The sequence below is a fragment of the Periplaneta americana genome, chromosome 10 (genome assembly GCF_040183065.1).
Source record: "Periplaneta americana isolate PAMFEO1 chromosome 10, P.americana_PAMFEO1_priV1, whole genome shotgun sequence".
Classification (NCBI taxonomy): Eukaryota; Metazoa; Arthropoda; class Insecta; order Blattodea; family Blattidae; genus Periplaneta; species Periplaneta americana.
In genome coordinates this window covers 60,551,803-60,575,748 of record NC_091126.1, presented here as the reverse complement: position 1 = coordinate 60,575,748, position 23,946 = coordinate 60,551,803, and the positions used below count along the sequence as shown (strand labels likewise).

The following is a 23,946-nucleotide window of genomic DNA, read 5'->3' as shown; positions in this document are numbered from 1 at the left end:
ACCCGATGAGTGCGTTGAATACAGCTCCTCGAACTCTATCTTTAGCGTAAAGAACAACTCTATAATCCCGTCTGTTTGCACGGGACAGGGCGGCAAATTAAAAAAAAAAAATTTTGCCTTCCCAAACAGAATTTTCTGTAAACAAGGAGAACGGAGCGGCTCAGAGGCCCACCCTTTTAACTGTAGCATCCCCGCATGTTCACTAATAATCACCGCTAAAGTTGGGTAATTCTGTCTCACTTTTTCTAGCCTTACTATTTGGGTACACTGGCTCGCAAAACTTTTGTCCTATGAAATAACGTGGAAGTGAACTCTGGGAGACGTTATGTTGGCAATATACCTACATCCCACTCCACATGTTCTGGGGAGGGAGATATTCGAACTCTGAGTCCCAGGTATACCCAGCTAATCGAACCAAAAACATTTTAGAGCAATAACGGTATATGCAACCTACATAAATGAAAACATTGAGTCAATTTTGCACCGAAATGTTTAAAACATGTTGTTTATTTCTCTTGAGTATTATAGAACATTCCAGGATAATTTTTCATCTTTCCTGCACGTATAAATACAATATAACACCAGTCTGTAATAATGGATACTAAAAGCTAAGTTGACAGCGCTTATTGAGGAGAGAGGAATGAGCGCTGCCAGTGCTGGAGAACGCTATGGATTGCACCCAAGAACAGCATCCCGTTGGTTGAAACAATATCAAGAATGAGGTTATTTAACAAGAAAACCAAAGAGCGGGCGACCATGCATTTCTACTCCAGAACAAGACACTGCACTAATTGCTGCCGTTAGACAACAACCATTCAGCACTGTTAAATCCTGCGTGCTCGTGCTAACTTCCCAGGATCTTTTTTTTTTAAGTTATCTATTTTGTTTTCTCGTTTTCATTTGTTGCCTTTGTTTTACTTACACTAATACAAACACAACACCCATGCCCGAGGCGGGACTCGTACCCACAACCCTTCGGACCAAGCGATAGGGACATGCCATGCCCCTACCGGGGCCTGCCCCTGCCGGCTGGATCAAGAGAGACAGTTCTTCGACGTATTAAAACACTAGCTAACACAAAGTCAAGGAGGGCAGCTATTAAGGATATACTAAAGGAAGATTACAAAATAGATCGCATCGCATTTTGTCAAGAATATTATGAATATTCGTGGGAAAATGTGATATTTTCAGATGAAAAGATTTTTTTCAAACACCAATCATGGGCCTATTCAGGTATTTCGTCCTACTGGGTCCAATAGGTTCCAACCAGAATATGTAACAAGACAACGCCGTGGGGATGGATTTCCAGGCTAGGAGGAGGAACTCTGTGGAAAACAGAAGAGAATTTGACTTCCTAGCAATATATCCACATACTGGAAAATATAATGCTACCCAGTGTGCGCATGCTGCAACCTGATGGAATTATATTTTTCCAACAGGACATTCCTCCATCCACACATCTTTGCTGTGTCAGAAATGGCTTCAGACTCATGAAGGTGATATTTCACTCGTCCCTTGGATTCCAAAAAGTCCTGATCTCAATCCGTTGGAAAATGTTTGGGCCGAAGTTCAGCACACGGTGAATGATACCCTGGATAACACAGGACCCCAAACATCACAACAGTTATGGGAAATACTACAGGATGCTTGGGATGACGTATTTACGTCTGAATGCTATATAAATGCGTTGGTAACTTCCATGAGTAGAATGGACAACATTATATGATATGATGTTAACTGGAGTGGCTATTGATTACATTAATCAAAACAAATTAAAAAGGAAAGCTGTATTTCATTTATTAGCTACCATTCTTCATTACAAAAATGTTTCTTCATTAACACTTAAATTGATGAAAATTCAGTTTTCAAATAAATGTCATAAATGCAGCTGGAGTGCAAAGAAACGAAATAATGACGTTTATCTCTGGCATACTATAATTTGATTTTACTTGAAATTTAAAATTTTCACTAATTTCCTCTCCGTTCTATTATTTATACAAGTATACAGATGGAGAAATGTTTTGCATGTTCTAAATCAGCAGTCAGCTAATATCACGTTTGGTGTTGAAAGAACAGATATTTGCTATTTTCTATACGCTTTGTTTATTTTTTGTTCGTTACATCCACATTTTCGTTCCGTTACTATATGAGAGTTAATATGCATTCCTATTTTTTGTGTGAAAAATATAAATTAAACTGCATATCCCACGGGATACAATTGACAATTAAAGTTTAAATTATAGACAGATCTATAAAAATTTGTCTTAATATAATTCTTTCGACGATTTTTTTTTTAGAATATTAATCTGTCGATTGTTAGTGCCAGCTTTAATTAATGTAATTAACGTAGTGTTATTTCTATGACAACAGCCAAAGAAAATGAACTATACGTGCATCATAACGCAAAGAACTGTGGCTAGAGGAGGATCTACAATATGTCATGTTTATTCACATATGACACTAGTGCCCACGTGCATCAACGTCGGTTAGTGTAACCACTGGTTAAAATTGTCACCTAACCCGTGTTTAAGAATTTTTACAGTGGATCGACCTCGGTTACAACTTAAATAGGAGGTTAACCACAGTAATCTCTAACTGGCCATATTCGAGCGGTTAAAGGAGATAACCAGTGATTAGTAGACCAAGTAAAGCAAAATGGCGGCCAGAGCCACAGATGTTTATTTCGAAGACGATTATTATTACACAGTACTTGAATTACTTGGATAGAGCATGAGTGTGAAGTTTCTTTAGTGGAAAGAGAGAATTCTTACGAGGAATTAGGTGACAGAAAATTTCAGGAGGGATTTCGTTTATCAAAATCTACAAATGGATCACTTGATATAACACAACAACAGTCATATTTCTCCTATGGATCGGCTGCTTATGTTACGATTCTATGTAACTATTATTTTCTGTATTTTAAGAGGGAATACTCGAATATCTCTTTCTCTATGTCACTGGCTGGATGGATCTTAGGATAATGAACAGTTCCCTGGTGTAAATGGGGTCCTGGATCGTACACACATTCCTGCTCATCTTCTGCATCCTTTTCCTTTATGGATATTAATTCTTTTTTATATAATATATTTACATCTAGTAAGTAAGTCTATCAATACTTCAACCTCACATTGGGATATAATCATTTTTGCATCCAATTTTCTATTTTGTACGATTTTAACCTAACAACACTGAAAAACAAAGAAATGCAACTCGTAAATATAACAGTGCTGAAAGGCAAACAAATGCAACGCGAAAATGTAGGACACGTTAATTTTGATGTAGAACAGAGTGAGCACAGTCGCTTTTAGACGTTGACTATTATCTTTGCAGTGGTATGGATGCTTTCCATTAGCCATTTTGTAGAAACAGTCTACCATCATAGACTTTACTCTGGTTAAATGAGGTGTCAGCTAGCCATGTTTAAGTAATCGGTGATTGTGAATGGTGCACAGAAATTACATTTTAACCACAGTTACTGTTTAACCGTCGTTTCGTAATCTATGATTACTGCGTTTTTAACCGATATTGATGCACTTTGCCATAGGATTCTCTTTCAGTTTAGAATCAACTAGCTTACGTGTCGTCAACCTTCTTGTTGTGAGGAGGGGTGGGTCATAGCTGGTTACCTGCAAGGAGGCTACCTGCCGACTGGGGTGAGTACAAATACCAACTTAAGAACGAGAAAAAACTCTACAGTATATCGGACAAAAGTTTTGCAAGCCAGTGTACCTAAAATAGTTCAGTCTGTAATTCCGAAAATAATGGCCATTCCGATGAACAGGATGCGGTCCTGTATTCTCCCTTGACTTACTTCTTACATGATAGCATCAAAATGGGAATCGCGAACACAAGCTGATTTTCGATAAAAGAAATTACATTCCTTTCCGCCCACATTCTTGCTGGCATAACTCCGCAGTACGTGTAGTGAGAACAAAGCCGATGAGTGCATAGAATAGACCTCCTCGATCTCTGTCTTTAGTGTAAAGGACAACTTTCTTATCCCGTCCGTTTGGACGGGACAGGGTGGCAAAATTTAAAAAAAAAAAGGTCATTTTGCCCTTCCCAAACAGAACTGTCTGTACACAAGGAGAACGGAGCGGCTTAGAGGCCCGCCCTTTTAACTGTAGCATCCCCGCATGTTCACTAATAATCACCGCTAAAGTTGGGCAATTCCGTATCACTTTTCCTAGCCTTACTTTTTGAGTACCTAAAATAGTTCAGTCTGTAATTCCGAAAATAATGGCCATTGTGATGAACGGGATGCGGTGATGTATTCTCCCTTGACTTACTTCTTACACGGTAGTATCAAAATGTGAATCGCGAACACAAGCTGATTTTCGATATTAAAAAAATGGAAAGGGTTTAAACCACCTTTCCGCCGACATTCTTGCCGCCATAACTCCGCAGTACGTGTAGTGAGAACAAAGTCGATGAGTGCGTTGAATAGAGCTCTTCGAACTCTATCTTTAATGTAAAGAACAACTCTCTAATCCAAACCGTTTGGACGGGAAAGGGCGGCAATATTAAAAAAAATGGTCATTTTGCCCTTCCCAAACAGAAGTTTCTGTACACAAGGAGAACGGAGCGGCTCAGAGGCCCGCCCTTTTAACAATTGCATCAATGCATGTTCACTAGTAATTACCGCTGAAATCGGGCAAATCCGTCGCAGTTTTTTGTACACTTATTTTTTGGGTACCTAAAATATTTCACTCTCTAATCCCGGAAATAATGGCCATACCGAGGAACGGGATGCGGTCCTGTATTCTTCCTTGACTTACTTCTTACACGATAGCATCAAAATGGGAATCGCGAACACAAGCTGAATTTCGAGAAAAAAATGGGAAGGGTTTAAACCACCATTCCGCCAGCATTCTTGCCACCATAACTTCGCAGTACATGTAGTGACAACAAAGCCGATGAGTGCATTGAATAGAGCTCCTCGAACTCTATCTTTAGCGTAAAGGAGTACTCTCTAATCCCGTCCGTTTTGTCGGGTCAGGGCAGCAAAATTTCAAAAAATGGTCATTTTGCCCTTTCCAAACAGAAGTTTCTGTACACAAGGAGAACGGAGTGGCTCAGAGGCCCGCCCTTTTAACTATAGCATCCCCGCATGTTCACCAAATAATCGGGCAAATCCGTCGCACTCTTTTCTAGCCATAGTTTTTGGGTACCTAAAATAGTTCAGTCTCTAATTCCGGAAATAATGGCCATACCGAGGAACGGGATGTGGTCCTGTATTCTCCTTTGACGTACTTCTTACACGATAGCATCAAAATGGGAATCGCGAACACAAGCTGAATTCCGCCAACATTCTTGCCGCCATAATTCCCCAGTACGTGTAGTGAGAACAAACCCGATGAGTGCGTTGAATAGAGGTCCTCGAACTCTATTTTTAGTGTAAAGGACAACTCTCTAACTCCGTTCATTTGGATGGGACAGGGCAGCAAATTTTCAAAAGAGGGTCATTTTGACCTTCCCAAACAGAAGTTTCTCTATACAAGGAGAATGGAGCAGCTTAGATGCCAGCCCTATTAACTGTAGCATCCCCCCCACGTTCACTAATAATCACCGCTAAAATTGGGCTCATCCGTCGCATTTTTTCTAGCCTTATTTTTGGGTACCTAAAATAGTTCAGTCTCTAATTCTGGAAATAATGGCCATACCGAGGAACGGGATGCGGTCCTGTATTCTCCCTTGACTTACTTCTAACACGATAGCATAAATTTGGGCATCCCGATCAGAAGCTGATTTTCAAGAAAAAATACCAAGTAAAAACCCTATTCCGCCAAAATTTTCGCCACCATATCTCAGCCGTGTGTGTAGTGAGAAGAAAGCCGTTAAGCTGGGCGAATAGATGTCATCGAACTCTATCTGTAGTGCAAAGGACAACCCTCTTCCCCCTGTCATATGGACAGTAGAGGCGGACAAATTTTCAAAAAATGGAATTTTTGACTTTCCAAAACAGACTTTTCTCTACACAAGGAGAACGAAGGGACTCAGAGGCCCGCAATTTTTCACAGCAGCATCCCCGCATGTTAACTAGTAATCAGCAATAAAATCCAGCAAATCCGTTACACTTTTTTTAGACTCTTTTCCAACTATCTAGAAATATGTTTCAGTCCCTAATCTCCTGAATTAATGGCGACATCAAGGAACGGGTTGAGGTGATGTATTCCCCCTTGATTTACTTTGGACACGATAGCATAAAAATGGGTATCCCCAACATCAGCTGATTTTCGAGAAAAAAATACCCCTATTCCGCCAACATTTTCGCCACCATATCTCAGCCGTGTGTGTAGTGAGAAGAAAGCCGGTAAGTGGGGCTAATAGATCTCTTCGAACTCTATCTGTAGTGTAAAGGACAACCCTCCTCCTCCAGGCATATGGACGGTAGGGGCCGGTAAATTAAAAAAAAAATAGCCTTTTTATATTTCCAAAACAGACTTTTCTCTACACAAGGAGAACGATGGGGCTCAGAGACCCGCCCTTTTCACAGTAGCATCCTCGCATGTTAACTAGTAATCAGCAATAAAATCCAGCAAATCCGTTGCACTTTTTTTCTAGACTCTTTTCCGACTATCTAAAAATATGTTTCAGTCCCTAATCTCCTGAATTAATGGCGTTATCGAGGAACGGGATGAGGTGTTGTATTTTCCCCTTGTCTTACTTGGGCACGATAGCATAAAATTGGGAATCCCGAACACAAGCTGATTTTCGAGAAAAAAATACCCCTATTCCGCCAACATTTTCACCACCATAACTCAGCCGTGTGTGTAGTGAGAAGAAAGCCGGTAATTGGGGCTAATAGAGCTCATCGAACTCTATCTGTAGTGCAAAGGACAACCCTCTTCCCCAGGCTTATTGACGGTAGAGGCCGGCAAATTTTCAAAAAATGGTCTTTTTGACTTTCCAAAACAGGCGTTGCTCCACACAAGGAGAACGAAGGGGCTCAGAGACCCGCCCTTTTCACAGTAGCATCCCCGCATGTTAACTATAGTCCCGTCGCTCTAATTTCCGGCAGCCAATCGCGTTGCAGATGAGCTACATTTAAACGCGTCCGTCTTGTGATTCGCTGATTCATTTCTTAAGGCTCGATAAATACTTAATATAATCACCCGCCATTATAGCTCTATGGTTGGCGTTCGCAGAAAGCACACGAAGTCGTTATTTGCCGCTCAATTATTTGCTGAATTACATTACGTTTGATTTATTATCATAGGAGCTAAGACATGATAATGTTTAACGGTGTGGCAAATACAGTAGCGTGCAAATTAATCCCAACAACGTAAACTTATGCAAAAACACTCAAACGGGATAAAAAAAAGGATCTAAGACATACCTCAGTAATCTATGTGGCCTCCCTTGTTCCTAATAACAGCTCTGAGACGATTTGGCATGGATTCCACTAATTTCCCACAAATATTCTTTATTTCTTCACCGCGAAACCATACACCAATGAGGGCAGAAATCATCTGCTCCTTTGTAGAACAATCCATTTTTTGCAATCTTCTTTTGCAAATTGACCACAAGTTCTCAATGGGGTTGATGTCGGGTGAGTTGCCTGGCCAGGGGAGTACCTGAATATTCTTCTTGTTGAAGAATTCTGTAGTTTTTCGAGATGTATGGCATGGTGCCAGGTCTTGTTGGAACACACCTCTGCCATCCGGAAATGATTTTTGCAGCTGGGGTACGATTCTGGTTTCCAATAAGTGAATATATTTGTCAGAATTCATCATTCCCTTGATAGGTATTAATGCTCCAGGCCCTTCATGTGCAAAACAACCCCAAAACATTACTTTAGGGGGGTATTTGGGTGCTTGTTGGAGATGAGCTGCTGTTACGTTTTCGGATCCTTTCCGTACGTAAGAAACACGGTGGCCGTGGACCTCGAAATGAGACTCATCAGAAAAAAGTACATTCTTCCAGTCATTCACTGTCCAGTGTTGATGTTATTTTGCCCACATTAAGCGTTTTTTGCACATAACAGGGGTTAGCAGTTGCTTCTTAATAGGCTTACGAGCCCTTCGTCCAGCTTCCAAAAGCCTATGCCGCACTGTTGTGACGTGAATATTCGCCCCAGTGGTAGCCATTAACTCGCGGGTTAAGTCATCTGCAGGTGAAGTCTTCCTTTTCCGGCCACAGATTCCTTTTTTCTGGGGTGTGATGGATCCAGTCTCCCTGTATCGTTTTATGATCGAATTAACAGTAGCCAAACCGATGTGACATTCTGCAGAAATTTGCCTCTGTGTCATAGAAGAATGCTCTGCTAATGTTATAATTTTAGACCGTTTTCGTGGAGTTGTATCCATTTGTGAAGACGACAGAATGTACACAGGATTGCAGTATTAAGTCTTCAACACAACTGAAATGCTTATAAGTACAAAACGACAGGCAAAATGTCACATATTATAAAAAAATAATAACGACAGACCTTCAACAATGGAATTACACGTACTACAGATGTCAATTAAAGCGGTATGAGCAGTTGTGAGGCCAACAATGACAGAAAATGTAAAAATATGTCATGTTCGGATTAATTTGCACGCTACTGTAGATTCCTCGTACGGTAGCTGGCAACGTAAGAACAAAAATGGCTAACAATACTACCTACCTAGACTTTATAGAGCCTCCACTTTCTAAGACGTAAGCAATGAGGCGGAGTCACGCCGGAAATAACAGCGTCAGGACTATAGTAATCTGCAATAAGATCGAGCAAATCCGTTGACTTTTTTTCTAGACTTATTTCCGACTATCTAAAATGTTTCAGTCTCTAATCTCCTGAATTAATGGCGATATCGAGAAACGGGATGATGTGTTGTATTCCCCCTTGACTTACTTCGGACACGATAGCATAAAATTGGGAATACCGAACACAAGCTGATTTTCGAGAAAATAATACCAAGGTAAAGCCTGCAGTGCAAAGACAACCCTCTTCCCCCAGGCATATGGACGGTAGAGGCCGGCAAATTTCCAAAAAAAATTTTTTTTTTACTTTCCAAAACAGAATTTTCTCTACACAAGGCCAACGAAGGTGCTCAGAGACTCGCTCATTTCACTGTTGCATCCCTGCATGTTTACTAACAATCACCAATAAATCTAGCAATTCCGTTGCACTTTTTTCTTGACTAATTTTTTTGCTACCTGAAACATTACAGTCCCTAATCCGCGGAAATAATGACCATATCAAGGAACGCGATTCTGTCCTGCTTTCTCCCTGCACTTAATTTGGATAAGATAGCATCAAAATGGGAATCCCGAACACAAGCTGATTTTCGGAAAAAAAGATAGGAAGGCTTTAAAACCTCTATTCCGCGAACATTCTCGCCGCCATAACTCCGCCATATAGTGAGAGCAACTCTCTGTCCCCAGGCACAGTAGAGGCCGGCAAAATTTTCAAAAAATGGTCATATAGACCTCCCAAAACAGAATTTTCTCTACACGAAGGACAACAAAGGGGCCCAGAGTATCTCCATTTTACACTGCAGCATCACTGCATGTTTACTAACAATCACCAATAAAATCGAGCAATTCCGGTGCACTTTTTTCTTGACTTATTTTTTGGTTTCTTAAAACATTACAGTCTCTAATCCCCGGCAATTATGGCCATAATGAGGAACAGAATGCGATCCAGTATTCCCCTGGACTTAATTCGGATACGATGGCATCAAAATGGGAATCCCGTTCACAAGCTGATTTTCGACAAAAAAAATAGGAAGGCCTCTATTCCGCCAACATTCTCGCCGCCATAACTCCGCCGTATGTATAGTGAACAATGCCGATTAGTGCAGCAAATACAGCTCCTCGAACTCCATCCGCAGCGTAAAGTGCAACTCTCTGTCTCCAGGCATATGGATGGTAAAGGTCGGCAAATTTTCAAAAAATGATCATTTTGATCTCCCAAAACAGAATTCTCTCTACACAAGGAGAACAAAGGGGCTCAGAGACTCGCCCTTTTCATTGTAGCATCCCTGTATGATTACTAACAATCACCAATAAGATAGAGCAATTCCGGTGCACTTTCTTCTAGACCAGGCCTGCACAAACAGCGCTCGACGAGCGTGCGCGCTCCTTCAGAGCGGGAGAGCGGTGTTTACCGCTCGCCGAAACGGAAAGGAAGATACGTCAGAATGACATAGATTTGTTATAGGTAGAGGAGAGGGAAACGACTACTCAGTTATCTAGTGGAGTGCAGTGAGTAGGCCTATTCTCAGTAACTGTTTCACATTGCTTACCTACTGCTACAGTACAGTATGGAGGAATCTAAAGACGGAACATAACATTTAACATTTAACGATTTACAGCTCGAACTTATTGATCTTCAATGTGACCTAAAGGCTAAAGATCGTTTGAATAATACTACTAGCCTAGTTGAGTTTTACAAGACTAAACATTAGCAATAATATCCACGACTACACAGGCTGGCTGTGAAAATGATTGCTATGTTTGGCTCAACATTTATATTTGTGAGCAACTGTTTTCTATAATCAATTTTAATAAAGGCAGACATCGAACATTTGTAACTGATGTTTCATTATGATCAGTAGGCTACTGTTCCTTTCAGCTACCAACAGCATAAAACCTCGTTTTGATGTACTGATAAATAAAAATATAACAAAATGATATTGTACATTTAGGTAGCTATAGAATTTCTATTACTTCTGTAAAATAAATATTTCTTTATTAATTAATAATAGTCCGAGATAGTTATGCAAACACTGAACGGGAATTTATTTCATAAGCACTCGTAATAGTACTTCCTTTTGTGTATATTTTGTACAAGATCTGCCCCTTCTTCCAGTCCACCCTTATACAGAGTGCAGCTAATATCTGCATTCCACTCATGAGCTGTGAGCCGGCTCGGAGAGCGCAAACCTTGTGCAGGCCTGTTCTAGACCTATTTTTGGCTACCTAAAACAGTACAGACTCTAATCCCCACAAATAACGGCCATATCGAGGAACGCAACGCAGTTCTGTATTCCCCCTGGACTTAATTCGGTAATGATAGCATCAAAATTGGAATCCCGAACACAAGCTGATTTTCCAAGAAAAAAAATAGGAAGGCCTATATTCCGCCAACATTCTCGTCGCCATAACTCCACGGTATGTATAACAAAGCCGATAAATGCAGTGACTAGAGCACCTCGAACTCCATCAGCAGCCTAAAGGGCAACTCTCTGTCCCCAGGCATATGGACGGTAGAGGCCGGGAAATTAAAAAAAAATGGTCATTTTGACTTCCCAAAACAGAATTTTCTCTACACAAGGAGAACGAATGGGCTGAGAGATTTGTCCTTTTCACTGTAGCATCCCTGCATGTTTACTAACAATCGCCAATAAAATCGAGCAATTCCATTGCAGTTTTTTCTAGACTTATTTTTGGCTACTTAAAACATTACAGTCTCTAATCACCTGTAATAATGGCCATATCGAGGAACGCGATGCTGTCCTGTATTCCACCTGGACATAATTCAGATACGATAGCATTAATATGGGAATCCCGAACACAAGTTGACCTCTATTCCACCAACACTCTCGCCGCCATAACACCATCATATGTATAGTGAGAACAAAGCCGATAAGTGCAGTGAATAGACCTCCTGGAACTCCACCCGCAGGGTAAAGGGCAACTCTCTGTCCCCAGGCATATGGACGGTAGAGGCCGGCAAATTTAAAGAAAATGGCCATTTTTACCTCCCAAAACGGAATTTTCTCTACACAAGGAGAAAGAAGGGGCTCAGAGACTCGCCCATTTCACTGTAGCACTCTTGCATGTTTACTTAAAATCACCAATAAAATTGAGCAATTTCGTTGCACTTTTTCCTAGACCTATTTTTTGGCTACTTAAAACATTACACTCTTTAATCCCCGGAAATAATGGCCATATCGAGGAATGGGATGCGGTCCAGTATTCCCCTGGACTTAATTCGGATACAATAGCACCAAAATGCGAATCCCGAACACAAGCTGATTTTCGAGAAAAAAATTCGAAGGCTTAACTCCGCTGTATGTATAGTGAGAACAAAGACGATAAGTATGGCGAATACAGGTCCTCGAACTCCATCCACAATGTAAAGTGCAAATCTCTGTCCCCAGGCATATGGATGGTAGAGGTCGGCAAATTTAAAAAAAATGGTCATTTTGATCTCCCAAAACAGAATTTTCTCTACACAAGGAGAACGAAGGGGCTCAGAGATTCGCCCTTTTCACGTAGCATCTCTGTATGATTACTAACAATCACAAATAACATAGAGCAATTGCGGTGCACTTTCATCTAGACCTATTTTTTGGCTAACTAAAACATTACAGTCCTTAATCCCTGCAAATAACGGCCATACAAGGAACGCGATATGGTTCTGTATTCCCCCTGGACTTAATTCAGATACGATACCATCAAAATTGGAATCCCGAACACAAGCTGATTTTCGAAGAAAAAAAAATAGGAAGGCCTATATTTCGCCAACATTCTCGTAGCCATAATTCCACGGTATGTATAATGAGAACAAAGCCAATAAGTGCAGTGACTAGAGCTCCTCGAACTCCATCCGCAGCATAAAGGGCAACTCTTTGTCCCCAGGCATATGGACGGTAGAGGCCGGCAAATTAAAAAAAAAAAATGGTCATTTTGACCTCCCAAAACAGAATTCTCTCTACACAAGGAGAACGAAGGGGCTCAGAGGCTCGCCCTTTACACTGTAGCATCCCTGCATTTTTGCTAAAAAAATCACCAATAAAATGGAGCAATTCCATTTCACTTTTTTCTAGAGTTATTTTTTGGCTACCTAAAATAATACAGTCTCTAATCCCCGGAAATAATGGCCATATCGAGGAACGGGATACAGTCCAGTATTCCCTATGACTTAATTCGGATATGATAGCATCAAAATGGGAATCGCAAATACAAGCTGATTTTCGAGAAAAAAATAAGGACAACATTCTCGCCACCATAACTCCACTGTATGTACAGTGAGAACAAAGGCGATAAGTGTGGCGAATATAGTGCCTCAAACTCCAACCGCAGCGTAAAGGGCAACTCTATGTCCTCAGGCATATGGACTGTAGGGGCCAGCAAATTCTAAAAAAATGGTCATTTGACAGAATTTTCTCTACACCAGGAGATCAATGGGGCTCTGAGACTGTAGCATCCCTGCATATTTATTAACAATCACCAATAAAATCGAGCAATTTAGTTGCACTCCCTTCTAGATATATTGTTTGGCTACCTAAAATTTAGTCTCTAATCCCCGGAAATAATGGCCATACCGAGGAATGGAATGTTTGAAGTGGTTGTACCACTAGTTTATTTGTGTGATGACCATAACATAGTCGCTGAATCTCCTGAATGGTTTCCACTTGAATATCATGAAACTTTTCGCAACATTTGATGCAATACCACGCCCAATTTGTTTCATCATTTCGTGGCAAGTGAAAATCCGATATGCATTCAATACACTCACTCACTCACTCACTCACTCACTCACTCATTGTCAGCAACTGACTCTCTCTACATTTTTTCGCCATTTGAAGTAAAATACTATCAATGACTTTTATTACATTATCAAATAAATCAGTATGTTTGCAGTACTATGCATACTTTTCATTCCTAAAAGCTCTTCTGTAACAGTAAAGTTAGTTTCTACACCTATTACAAATATCAGCAACTGGCCAATAACTGTTATATCTGTACTCTCATCAATCACAATGAAAAAATATACAAAATGTTTTCCTTTTCCAATAAGCTGTTGCCGAAAACTAGCTGCTAGGTCTTCCACACACCTACTTATGCCCGTGTGCACCATTCTCGATCAAAATTTGACCAAAGTTAAGTCGGCACTTGACCGTCTTCAACGCCAATTTGCGGAGTATCAATCTCGATCAAAGTTAAACAAGCGAGTTGATGATGATCAAATTTGATCACGGGTGTGGGACTGATTATCTTGAATTGAACATGGTCAAGTCGAGAAAACCAAAATGGCGGCACGATTTGACGTACTTGATGGAATCGAAGATGAAATGATGTATCTTGAACACGCAAATCACTGCGGAAATAATAGAATTGGTGTTATTGTAGAAAGAGGAGATCCTTTCGAAGATCTGGGAGACAGAAAATTTGAAGAGAGATTTCGACTGAGTAAAGAAACAGTGTGGTGGTTAGTGGACCAAATGAACGATAGGTTAGAGTTCCCTACCAACAGAAATAATCCCGTTTCTCCTATGAACAGAGTTTTGGCAACTTTACGATCGTATGCCACAGGTGCTTTTAATATTGTTATCGGGGACACTGCTAATATACATCGAACAACAGTGCAGCGTATCACCAGTGAAGTGTCGGAAATCATTGCATCGTTCTTTCCACGCTTCATTGTTTTTCCAGCAAGGGCCGATTTACAAAATGTAATGGATGGATTTCATCAAATAGATGGATTTCCGGGTGTGATAGGAACAATAGATTGTACACATATTAGAATTCAATCTCCTGGGGGAGACAACGCAGAACACTTCCGTAATAGGAAAGGTTATTTCTCTTTGAATTGTCAGACAATCAGTGATCACAATCTATTGATAAGGGATATTGTGGCAAGATGGGCAGGATCTGTGCATGATAGCACCATATTTCGTAACTGTGCTCGTAGAGCACAATTTGAAAATGGTGAAATACCGCATGGGTATTTATTAGGAGATGGAGGTTATGCCTGCAAACCATATTTATTAACTCCACTATTAAATCCACTAACTCCAGCTGAACAGCGATATAATAGAGCACACATCAAAACAAGGAACACTGTAGAAAGGCAGTATGGTATATGGAAAAGAAGGTTTCCAATACTGTCAGTGGGTTTGAGATGTGGTCTGCAGAAAGCCATGACTGTAATAACTGCTACTGCAGTACTGCATAACATTGCCAGAAGCACCAGCAATGAAGAACCGCCTGAAGATCCACAGATGGTGCGACTACTAGAGGAGTTACGAGGTTTAAGAGGCCCTGACATTGATGATGATGAACCTGTTCCCCAAGGAGAGTTGATGCAGCGCAATGATGCTGTGCCTGGGAGAGCATTTCGTCAAGCTATAATTAACCAACATTTTCAATAAGGTAAGTCAGTCAGTAGCATCAATGTAATAACATTGAAATTTAATTTTTGCTTTTAATTATGAACATTAATTTTAACTTTATATTTAGCAATTTCTGAAACACTTATTTTTTAGACAAAGCGCTAGAGTCATTCTGTGTCAGTGCAACTAAAACATGTCACCCACTGATAGCGATTGTTATGATATTTGGTCATGAGTTTTATGTGTACCAGTACAGAAATCTGGCAGAATTTAGATTATTCCGTTGTTGCATGAGTGAGTTACAGCCCGTTGAAGTTCATGTGTTCTCACTCAGTAACTGATATTGATGAGTGCAGAGTGGAACAAATGTAGATATAAAAAGTAAAGAATGAACGCCAGAGCCTCGATTCTTCCTTTATTTTATTCAATATACATTGGAGAATTTCGCAATATGGCTTCTTGCTATCAGTATACTGGTAATTTAGTTACCTAAGTGTCAAATTACTTCAAAAATTTAGATATGTATAATATTATAAAGAACAATTTGCTGTATATTCAGAATTGTAGATTTTTTTTAAGTGTGCACCAGTCTTTACTAGGGAAGAAAATTGTTTTTTTTAGAAATGAGAGGTTCTCGAGAAAAAAAAAATACTTTGATAAAATCTAGAAATTAAGCCATATAAAGCATATGTAAAATTATAATTTTCAAACTCTGCTTTGCATTATATTTCTGAAAAGTTTGGGTAGTTCACTTAAGCTATATATGGAATATTGATATAGGCCTACGAGTATTTTAGATAGTGTAAACTTGCTGTTGGCTTATTACTTTTTTTATTGTACAGGTATAATCTTTAATACTATAACAGTCTCAAAAGTCAATGTTGTTTGATTGCTAATGCTCTGTGTATTGGAGTTCTTCCATTTGCATTCTTGCTTCCCAGTATTATGACAGATGTGTACTGTTAAATTTGTACAATTCTTGAGGTGTGTCATATCCATTATAGTATTTTCTTCTTTACAAAATAAATAATTAGGAGTATGAAAAATATTTATTTTATATAGATAAGCAGCCAAACAATCATATCACATATATAATTGAAAAAGTGCGACGACAGCTTTCATTCATGGGCATTCTGGAATTAAATTGTTATTGTTTAATAAAATATTCCATTGCTTATTTATACTCTCATGTAGGCCTACTAATTTTTTGTGTATTTCTTGTTGGATGATTTTCTTAATTATTACTTTGGAAAATTGAAATGATAAACATGAATTTTTAATTTGTTGGATCATTGTGCCTTTTTTTAATTTTTGTTAAGAAATCTGCTATCTCATTAACAAGAATTCCACAGTGTGAAGGAATCCATTGCAAAACTATTTATTGTGAAGAGATAACTTAGTGTTTGATACTTTGGTGAATTTCAGTAATTCTTTTTGTTGCATAGGTGTTTGCATTAATGGCTTGTATAACTGATTTAGAATCGCTAAATATAACAGCTTTATTAAAGAGGTTACTGTGATAGAAAAGTTGTTTTTATGTAGAATTGACTGCCTCAAGTTCTCATCAAAGTGAGTTGAATTTTGACCTAGAAATATATAAAAGCAAAATAATTTATTATATATTCCAGCACCAGTCGTATTATTAAAGTTATTGCTGATTTTAGAACCATCGGTGTAGATGTGTACCCATTCAGTTTCTGGAATCTTGTGTTGATAGTGTTATATTGTAATTTGGATTTTTAATCTATTGACAGGATAAGATGGAAGTTGTAACCTTTCCATACTATATTTGTCTAATGGTAGGCTATATTGGGGGTTTTTTTTAGATATTTAACTTTCTGTATGAAACCTTGTTGGATCTCTAAGCTTGTACGAGTATCTGAGAAGGTTCTCCAGTAGTCTACGTTAGGTATTCTTTTCAGTCTTTCATATAAAATAAGGCTGCGTTGATTTCTGTGTGATTGTAATGGAGTGTTATCTGTAAAACCTTGTCATAAAGTCAATGCATATGCTGCCTTTTGTTCAAATACTGATACCTGTCAAGGGTCTGTTAATGACAAATAAACAAACAAAAGAAGAGGAGAATTTCTGTTATGGAGAGAAGATATAGCAATATCAAGTCTTGTAACAAAGGCAACATGCTGTGATTACCATAAGAACAAATAATTATCTCTGGAGGTTTTCACTCATAGTGAGCAAGTGTAATTTGTTTAAAACACACAAAAAAACATATCTGGTTTGAAAGAGATATAGCCTACCTTGTTAATGCCAGGAAATTACAGAGGAAAGGACATAATGCTGCACTTGGCATAAAGATGTGTCCAAATTGCAGGAAAAATGATACTTACTTACTTACTGGCTTTTAAGGAACCCGGAGCTTCATTGCCGCCCTCACATAAGCCCGCCATTGGTCCCTATCCTGAGCAAAATTAATCCATTCTCTATCATCATATCCCACTTTGAAGGATTCGTATCAAGCTGTTTTTTTATGGTGATGGGTTGTTAGCTCTTCGCCCAACCCCCAAGCTGAGGACCACCCCTCATCGGCTGTCCGCGACTGCTTATTCAATATATATATATATATATATGCAGGAAAAATGATAAAAAAAATAATAGAAGTTTCTGAGGAAGCAAACAGTCCAGTCCTTTGGATGATCTTGTAGTCAAACTGTTATGGAAATTTTCTTTAAAGAGGGTATAAATGAAAGCCTTGTTAGTTTGGGTGTCTCAACATCCATGGCATCCCACAACACAGAACGGCATCTGTAGCCAAATATAAAATAGAACTTGCATCAACTTCTCTCAAAGCAAAACTAGGTAAATTTTATACGGGGGGGGGGGGGGAGAATCCTTTACCCTGATTCGGCTTCACTACCTGAAGAGGAAACACTTAGAACTGAAATAAAGCAAAAGACAGAAGATTTTGATATACTTTTAGACCTAATAATGCAAAAAATTCAAACTGTAACTAGCAGGGAAAAATTTAGTTACTAACACTAGTTTCTTAAATTTGGTCAAAAAAGAAAGAGAGTGAAGCAATGAAGAAAACTTGTGAAAGAGAAAGGGAGACTTTATCTTTGAAACATAAAAAGAGGAAAGAAGCTAGCAGATGAAACCGTGAAAATGGTAACTGGCTTTTATAATAATCTGAATTTACCAGAATATTGTCAGGCATCAGAGACAAAGCATTTAAAAAAATGTACATGAACAGAAATGCCTTATACTTTGCAATCTGCAAGAACTATACTCTACTTTTAAAGCAAAACCCTCTTCCACAATAGTTTGTTTTTCAACATTTTGCCAATTTATTAAGACCAAAACACTGTGTCAGCAGGATCACCAGGAACACAATTCCGTGTGTATGTAAAATACACAAAAATATCCAGCTCCTATTGACCAGTACAGAACTAAAAAGCAGCAGTAAAAAAGGAGAAGCGTATCTGAAAATGTTAGTCCTTTTTTTATATTTTTCTAGAAAGGGGGTCCATAGCTTTCACCATATTTTCAAAGGGGCCTCTTTTTCCAAAAAAAGATTAAAAACAACTGTCCTAGTGGAACTGACAATATTTTATCACTTTATTTCAATATCTTTTTTTCAAATTAGAGAGTTGTATTTATAATATATTTACATTATGTGCACAACTAAATGTTATCATTATGATTTTGCTTTAAGCATTTTCTTGTTTATATTTTTTTCCGTTTTTTTTTTCAGTAACCAGGGAAATGTCTGGAATAATGCTTTACTTCCCTATAACTTACTTCACTGATGACAGTCTTTTTAAATTTTATATTACTTGCATACGCTCATCTCGAACAGTAGAGCATTCGCGTGCTAAGCGAAGGGTCCCGGGATCGATACCCGGCCCCAGAACAATTTTTCCTTGAGATTATTCAAACCTGCTTTACAGGGAGCTACTACCTGAAAGCCAGATTTGCATGATTTGCATAGTATCATATGTTTGAGCATGCCTGATGTTGTAATGTGGCTCAATGTTATATTCTGTCCCTATAACAGAGTGCCCACATAGTAAGTGTTTGGCAAGTTTGTCAGTTTGAACAAAAAGAGTCACTTTAAATGTAGTGCTGGTACTTTTCTGTTCTCTTTGTAAATAGCTTCCTTACTGTAGCATAAAATACTTCGATCTTCAGTAATTTCATCCCTATTTAATTATGCTATGTTTAATTTGTACATCAGTAACTAATTCTTTCTTTGGTCTTAACTTCTATAATAAATTGTCCAGTCTTTATCATACAAGTAATGTTTAGTACTTTGATTTTATTGTAATTGTAAATTTAATATTAAATTATATTTTTGATATTGTAGTTGTAATCCCCTGGTAGAGGGAAAGAGAAGGCTACGGCCTTATCTCTCTCTACCAGGTTAAATAAATATTGTATCAATAGGTCTATCCATGATACAAACCGCAAGCAACCTTACTGCTAGGTTACAATAGGTCTGAGTGCGCGACACTGTCTGTTTGCATGTACAGAAGTTTCCAGCACCCGCCCATCTTCTGCACTGGGCGATGTGCCCACCATGAGTACGTCTGATCTACAACTTCTGTAGGGAAACACTTAAAGAAATTGAAATTTTTCTTTGTACCATAAAAGACATCATGAACTCGTGTCCAACTGAATAAACGATTTCAGCAAGCTTTTATAATTTCTGGTACTCACAGTCTACATCAATTTGTGTCCTTGTCAATAAATGAAATTGGTGCGAAAAGGTTAGTGCTGATGAACATTACAGCATCAGCTCACAATGGAAGTGCAATAATTACAGTTGGAGTGCAAACTCCAACGTGGCTTGTGTATATGATTCATACTGGTGCAAAAGATTTGCAGAAGCAGTAAATACTGATGAAAGGGATATAACTGTTAAATGTATGCGTCCACATGGCCCAGCATTATCATATTATAGGTCTCAAAGTGATACCTGTGAGGTTGCTTTTGAGCATTACACTGTGTGAAGGCAGTATGCACACAGCAACAGGAAGAACATAACAAATGAACCCATTAATTCCAAATGAAATAAAATGTCAAACATTTGTGTGAAAATTATATTACTAAACTTGGACCCGGGGTACAATTATAAATGTCTATTTTTGTTTGTATCAGATATGTAGTGGTTCTAAAAGCTATGTTGCTCCACATTTAGACTTTATTATGATGTATCATGTACAACCTTAGACACAAAAAATGATGGGCCGCCATACAAAGTCCCCTTCGGAAGACTTCAATTGATTCAATGAGAGCTTAGGTTAACACATGAAGAAATTTCTTATGCATGACTCCGCTCTTTTTCTTCTTTGTTTTGTTAGTTGCTTTTATTTGTCTGTTTATAGGTGTTATGAAGATATATGTGTTATAAGGAAGATATATTCAAATAATAAATTAAGTGCAAAATAAATATCCTTTCCCTAGTCGTGTAAACCAAGTGCTGTCCAAAATGGACTTAGACAAATTCACACTACAGGAGATCTGTCATTTTTTGTGTCTAAGGCTGTAAGTATATACAGTTAAAATACGCGCGCACACACACACACACACACACACACACATATATATATATATTTTACAAATAGCAGCGCATAAACTGAATAAAGTTATACAAGCTTATGAAATGGCAATTTCTACCATAAAAAACAAAAATGATGACATTCATAGGCCAAGAACCAGTAAGAAGTGAAATAGTTACTAATAATAAAATCACTGAGCAAACAAAGTCATTTAACTATTTAGGATGTTTACTGTCTCATGAGAATGAAAAAAATTACATCTCAAAGTTCCTAAAAATAACAGGACTCAAATAATATTTTTTAACCTACAAAATTTTCAAGGAGTACCTACTAGAGTAAAATTTGTAACAATTTGGCACTTCCAATGTTAATGTATGGCAGTGACATATGGACTCTAGAAACATCTGATAAATCAAGAATTAGAGCGGCTGAAATGAAGTTCATGAGAAAAACTGCGCAGTATAGCTATTTTGTTAGATCACAAGGCTAATAAATAAATTTTAAATTACCAGTAACTGAAAGTTACATCAGTGCTGGATTAAATACAAAAATAACTGGTTTGAACACATCCAATGGATGCCACGACATTGTCTCCCAAGAATAATGAAAAATTTCCAACCTTGGGGAACAAGACATTAGGAACGACCATTGAAACAACTACTGATAACTGATACTGAAACGGATTAACCATTTGGCCCAAATCCATGGAAAGTGTTATAATGTGTGTGTGCGTGTGTGTAAAAGAAAGCAAACAATTATAATTTCATATCAATAGTAATTTCAAAATCTTCAATAACAAACAAACAATTACATACAAGAATCAAGTACAATTATTCCATTTTTGCAGCAATTTTTGTTTCTGGAGTACCTTATAAACCGTGTTTGTGACATATATGCAATTTTTATATTTTCATGAAGCTATAACAAAGAAATGGTGCTACAGGTAAAACAAATATTTTGGTTATGTTCACATCTCAGGTAAGCAAACATGTTCACCTAATACGAAGATGATCTGAGATGGTGGGTGACATTTTGAAAGAATATTGGTTGAAATGACACGGAATGACCCAGTTGAAAACGGGAAGAGACAGTGGTAGGCATTTCAATTAACAGAATTTTTTTTTTTTCCAGTATTTTAGTTTCTGTCATAACACTGAAATTTTTAAGTTTTTTATCCTAATTTCTTTTAGATGTTCTTCCTCCATCATTCGTAATTGATTTTCCAGTACACTTATTCTTTTTTTAAAGGTGTCAGCTACAGCATCACATGAAGGTTTTGGTTTTTGAGGCATCCGACGACGATTCCATTGGTACTGCTTGGAGCTGGCTGGGGTCTTGGAGTGTGCCACTTCCTTTTCTTGGAAGATATTAGGCGATACCATATCGACTGGTGTCTGTACATTTACTCTCTGTGTGATGTCCTGTATTACAGTAGCTGATACATAGGGTCAATGTTTGTGGTTTTAATGTTCTTTTTTCCTCCGCCAGTCTTATATGTCTCTACTTTCTCATCTGCAAGGTCTTTGCGTAGACGTCTTTTTAAATTCTCATAGCATACTTTTAGATTTTGTGTAGACCTTTTTGTTACACCTAAAACATAAAGAAACATAAATATGTAAAAACCATGTTAATAATTATGCTGCTATATAGAAAATGTGGGTTAAATGTATTCACAGTCTCTATTAATGTATAATTTTCAACCATAAGTACAATATACTTCAAACTTTGTAGGGGACCCTGCATAAGCTTATTTAATTTTAGAAAGAAAGGAACTTGTGTAATTTTATTTTACTTATCACAGCTTCCAATAACTCCACATTATATTACATATTCATTATTTACAACGAGGTCAGTACTGGATTTCGTAACTTTTTTTTTTTCTGCAAAACCTCGATTTAATTGCTGTTTTACAAAAAGAATGTGAAATTTTTTTTGGAAATATACTCTCACTGTACAGCAAGCCTGGCTTGTCACTTTAGTTTAGGTTTGCTCAGCTTAACTTAGGTTTGGTGTATTTTATTAACAGTTTTGCCAAGTGTCAGGTTTTAAAACTGACCAGCATTTTCTAAAGTTTGTCAGCTTGTCAGTTCATATCTGTTGTCAGCTTTTGTCACAATTGCTGTGCCAATGTCTATTTTGTATTAATCGGTTTATTTAAGTTTTCAATACACATTTTTATAGAAACGACAAAATGAAACTCAGAACTCTCTCTTCCATTGCATGTTGCAAATTAAACTATGTTGGAAAGTGCCCTGAACAAGTGTTTGACAAAAAATATTTTAATAAAGTCAGATGTACCACACTGAAGAGTATAATAAAAATAATTCATAGCAATCTGGCTGTATTTGTTGTGTGTTTTACATTTCAAGTGCTGAATAGTTTGTTATTGTATGCATGGTAATGTATTTACTTATTTTATCTTATGAAAATAATAATTAATGGTGTCAGCTTATTTTTGTTGTTTTTAACATGAATTTCAGCTTTTTCAGAATTTTAACTCGGCAACTCTGTATTAATAAAAAAAAAAGAGAAAATTGTTAAAAAAATATGTTTTTTTTGTGTGTTTTTGTGAAGTAAAAAGTAGTTCAAAATAGTTTAATACTGACCTCACTGTAAATAGGCTATTTACCTATTACATATTATGTTCAATTGATGTAAATTATTTAATTTATCAGATAACTGTCATGTTCATTTGTATTAATGTAGACCGCTGGAATTTTTTAAAATTATAATACTACTTGATTATGATATTGAACACTGATATAAATTGCAATAAATTTATTTTATTCACTTCTGTCTAATCTTCAATTTCATTTAATCACTCCTTACACTACCCAACAGTTTTCACAGGGAGGTCTAATAATATATCGATGGCTAAAAAGTGATATGTCTCTGCAAGTTTGCAGATGAATAATAAAAATATATGTATTTTTTTTGTAAAAATAGACTAATATTTTATATATGTTTCTGGGGACTTTACTTGAGGACAAAATATTATTTAGGCCTAACTGTCCAATTTAATAATAAAGTAGTTATTATATGCTGGTAATAATATAGTAAAACTAAATGACCATTTTGTGGAATGCGAGATTATCACTTATTAGCTATAGATTTGCAGTTTCAAACTATTAGGACCTACATGACGTTTTGGACAATAAGGCTATTGACGCTTGAATTAAGAGAAATTACACGGATACCTTCCTTTCCCTCTTACTCCAAAATTCCAACCTTGTGAACACAAAATAAATGGATAAATTTCAGAACAAGGATACTTTCCTTTCCCTCTTACTCCAAAATTCCAATCTCATGCACACAAAATATATTGGCACTAAAAACTTCCTTTTCGTATGCATGATGATGCGTATTCGACATACACA

General features: G+C 37.6%; 2 protein-coding genes across 17 annotated transcripts in view; one reads left to right on the top strand and one right to left on the bottom strand.

Annotated features, from left to right (window-relative positions):
- LOC138707723 (antifreeze protein Maxi-like) overlaps positions 1–23,946 on the bottom strand; it is a 175,791-nt gene that overhangs the window by 44,949 nt on the left and 106,896 nt on the right. Inside the window, exon 7 of one of the 16 annotated variants that reach the window (XR_011334342.1) lies at positions 22,057–22,159. The exons of the other annotated variants lie outside the window; for them this stretch is intronic. The gene's annotated coding sequence lies outside the window, so the exon portion shown is untranslated. Of the gene's footprint in view, positions 1–22,056; positions 22,160–23,946 lie in introns of those variants that run through there. 16 annotated transcript variants of the gene reach the window in all.
- On the top strand, positions 13,782–23,359 carry LOC138707722 (putative nuclease HARBI1). Its single transcript, XM_069837586.1, has 2 exons — positions 13,782–15,090; positions 21,818–23,359. The coding sequence occupies exon 1, from the start codon at positions 13,968–13,970 to the stop codon at positions 15,087–15,089; it is 1,122 nt and encodes a 373-aa protein (XP_069693687.1). The 5' UTR covers positions 13,782–13,967; the 3' UTR covers position 15,090; positions 21,818–23,359.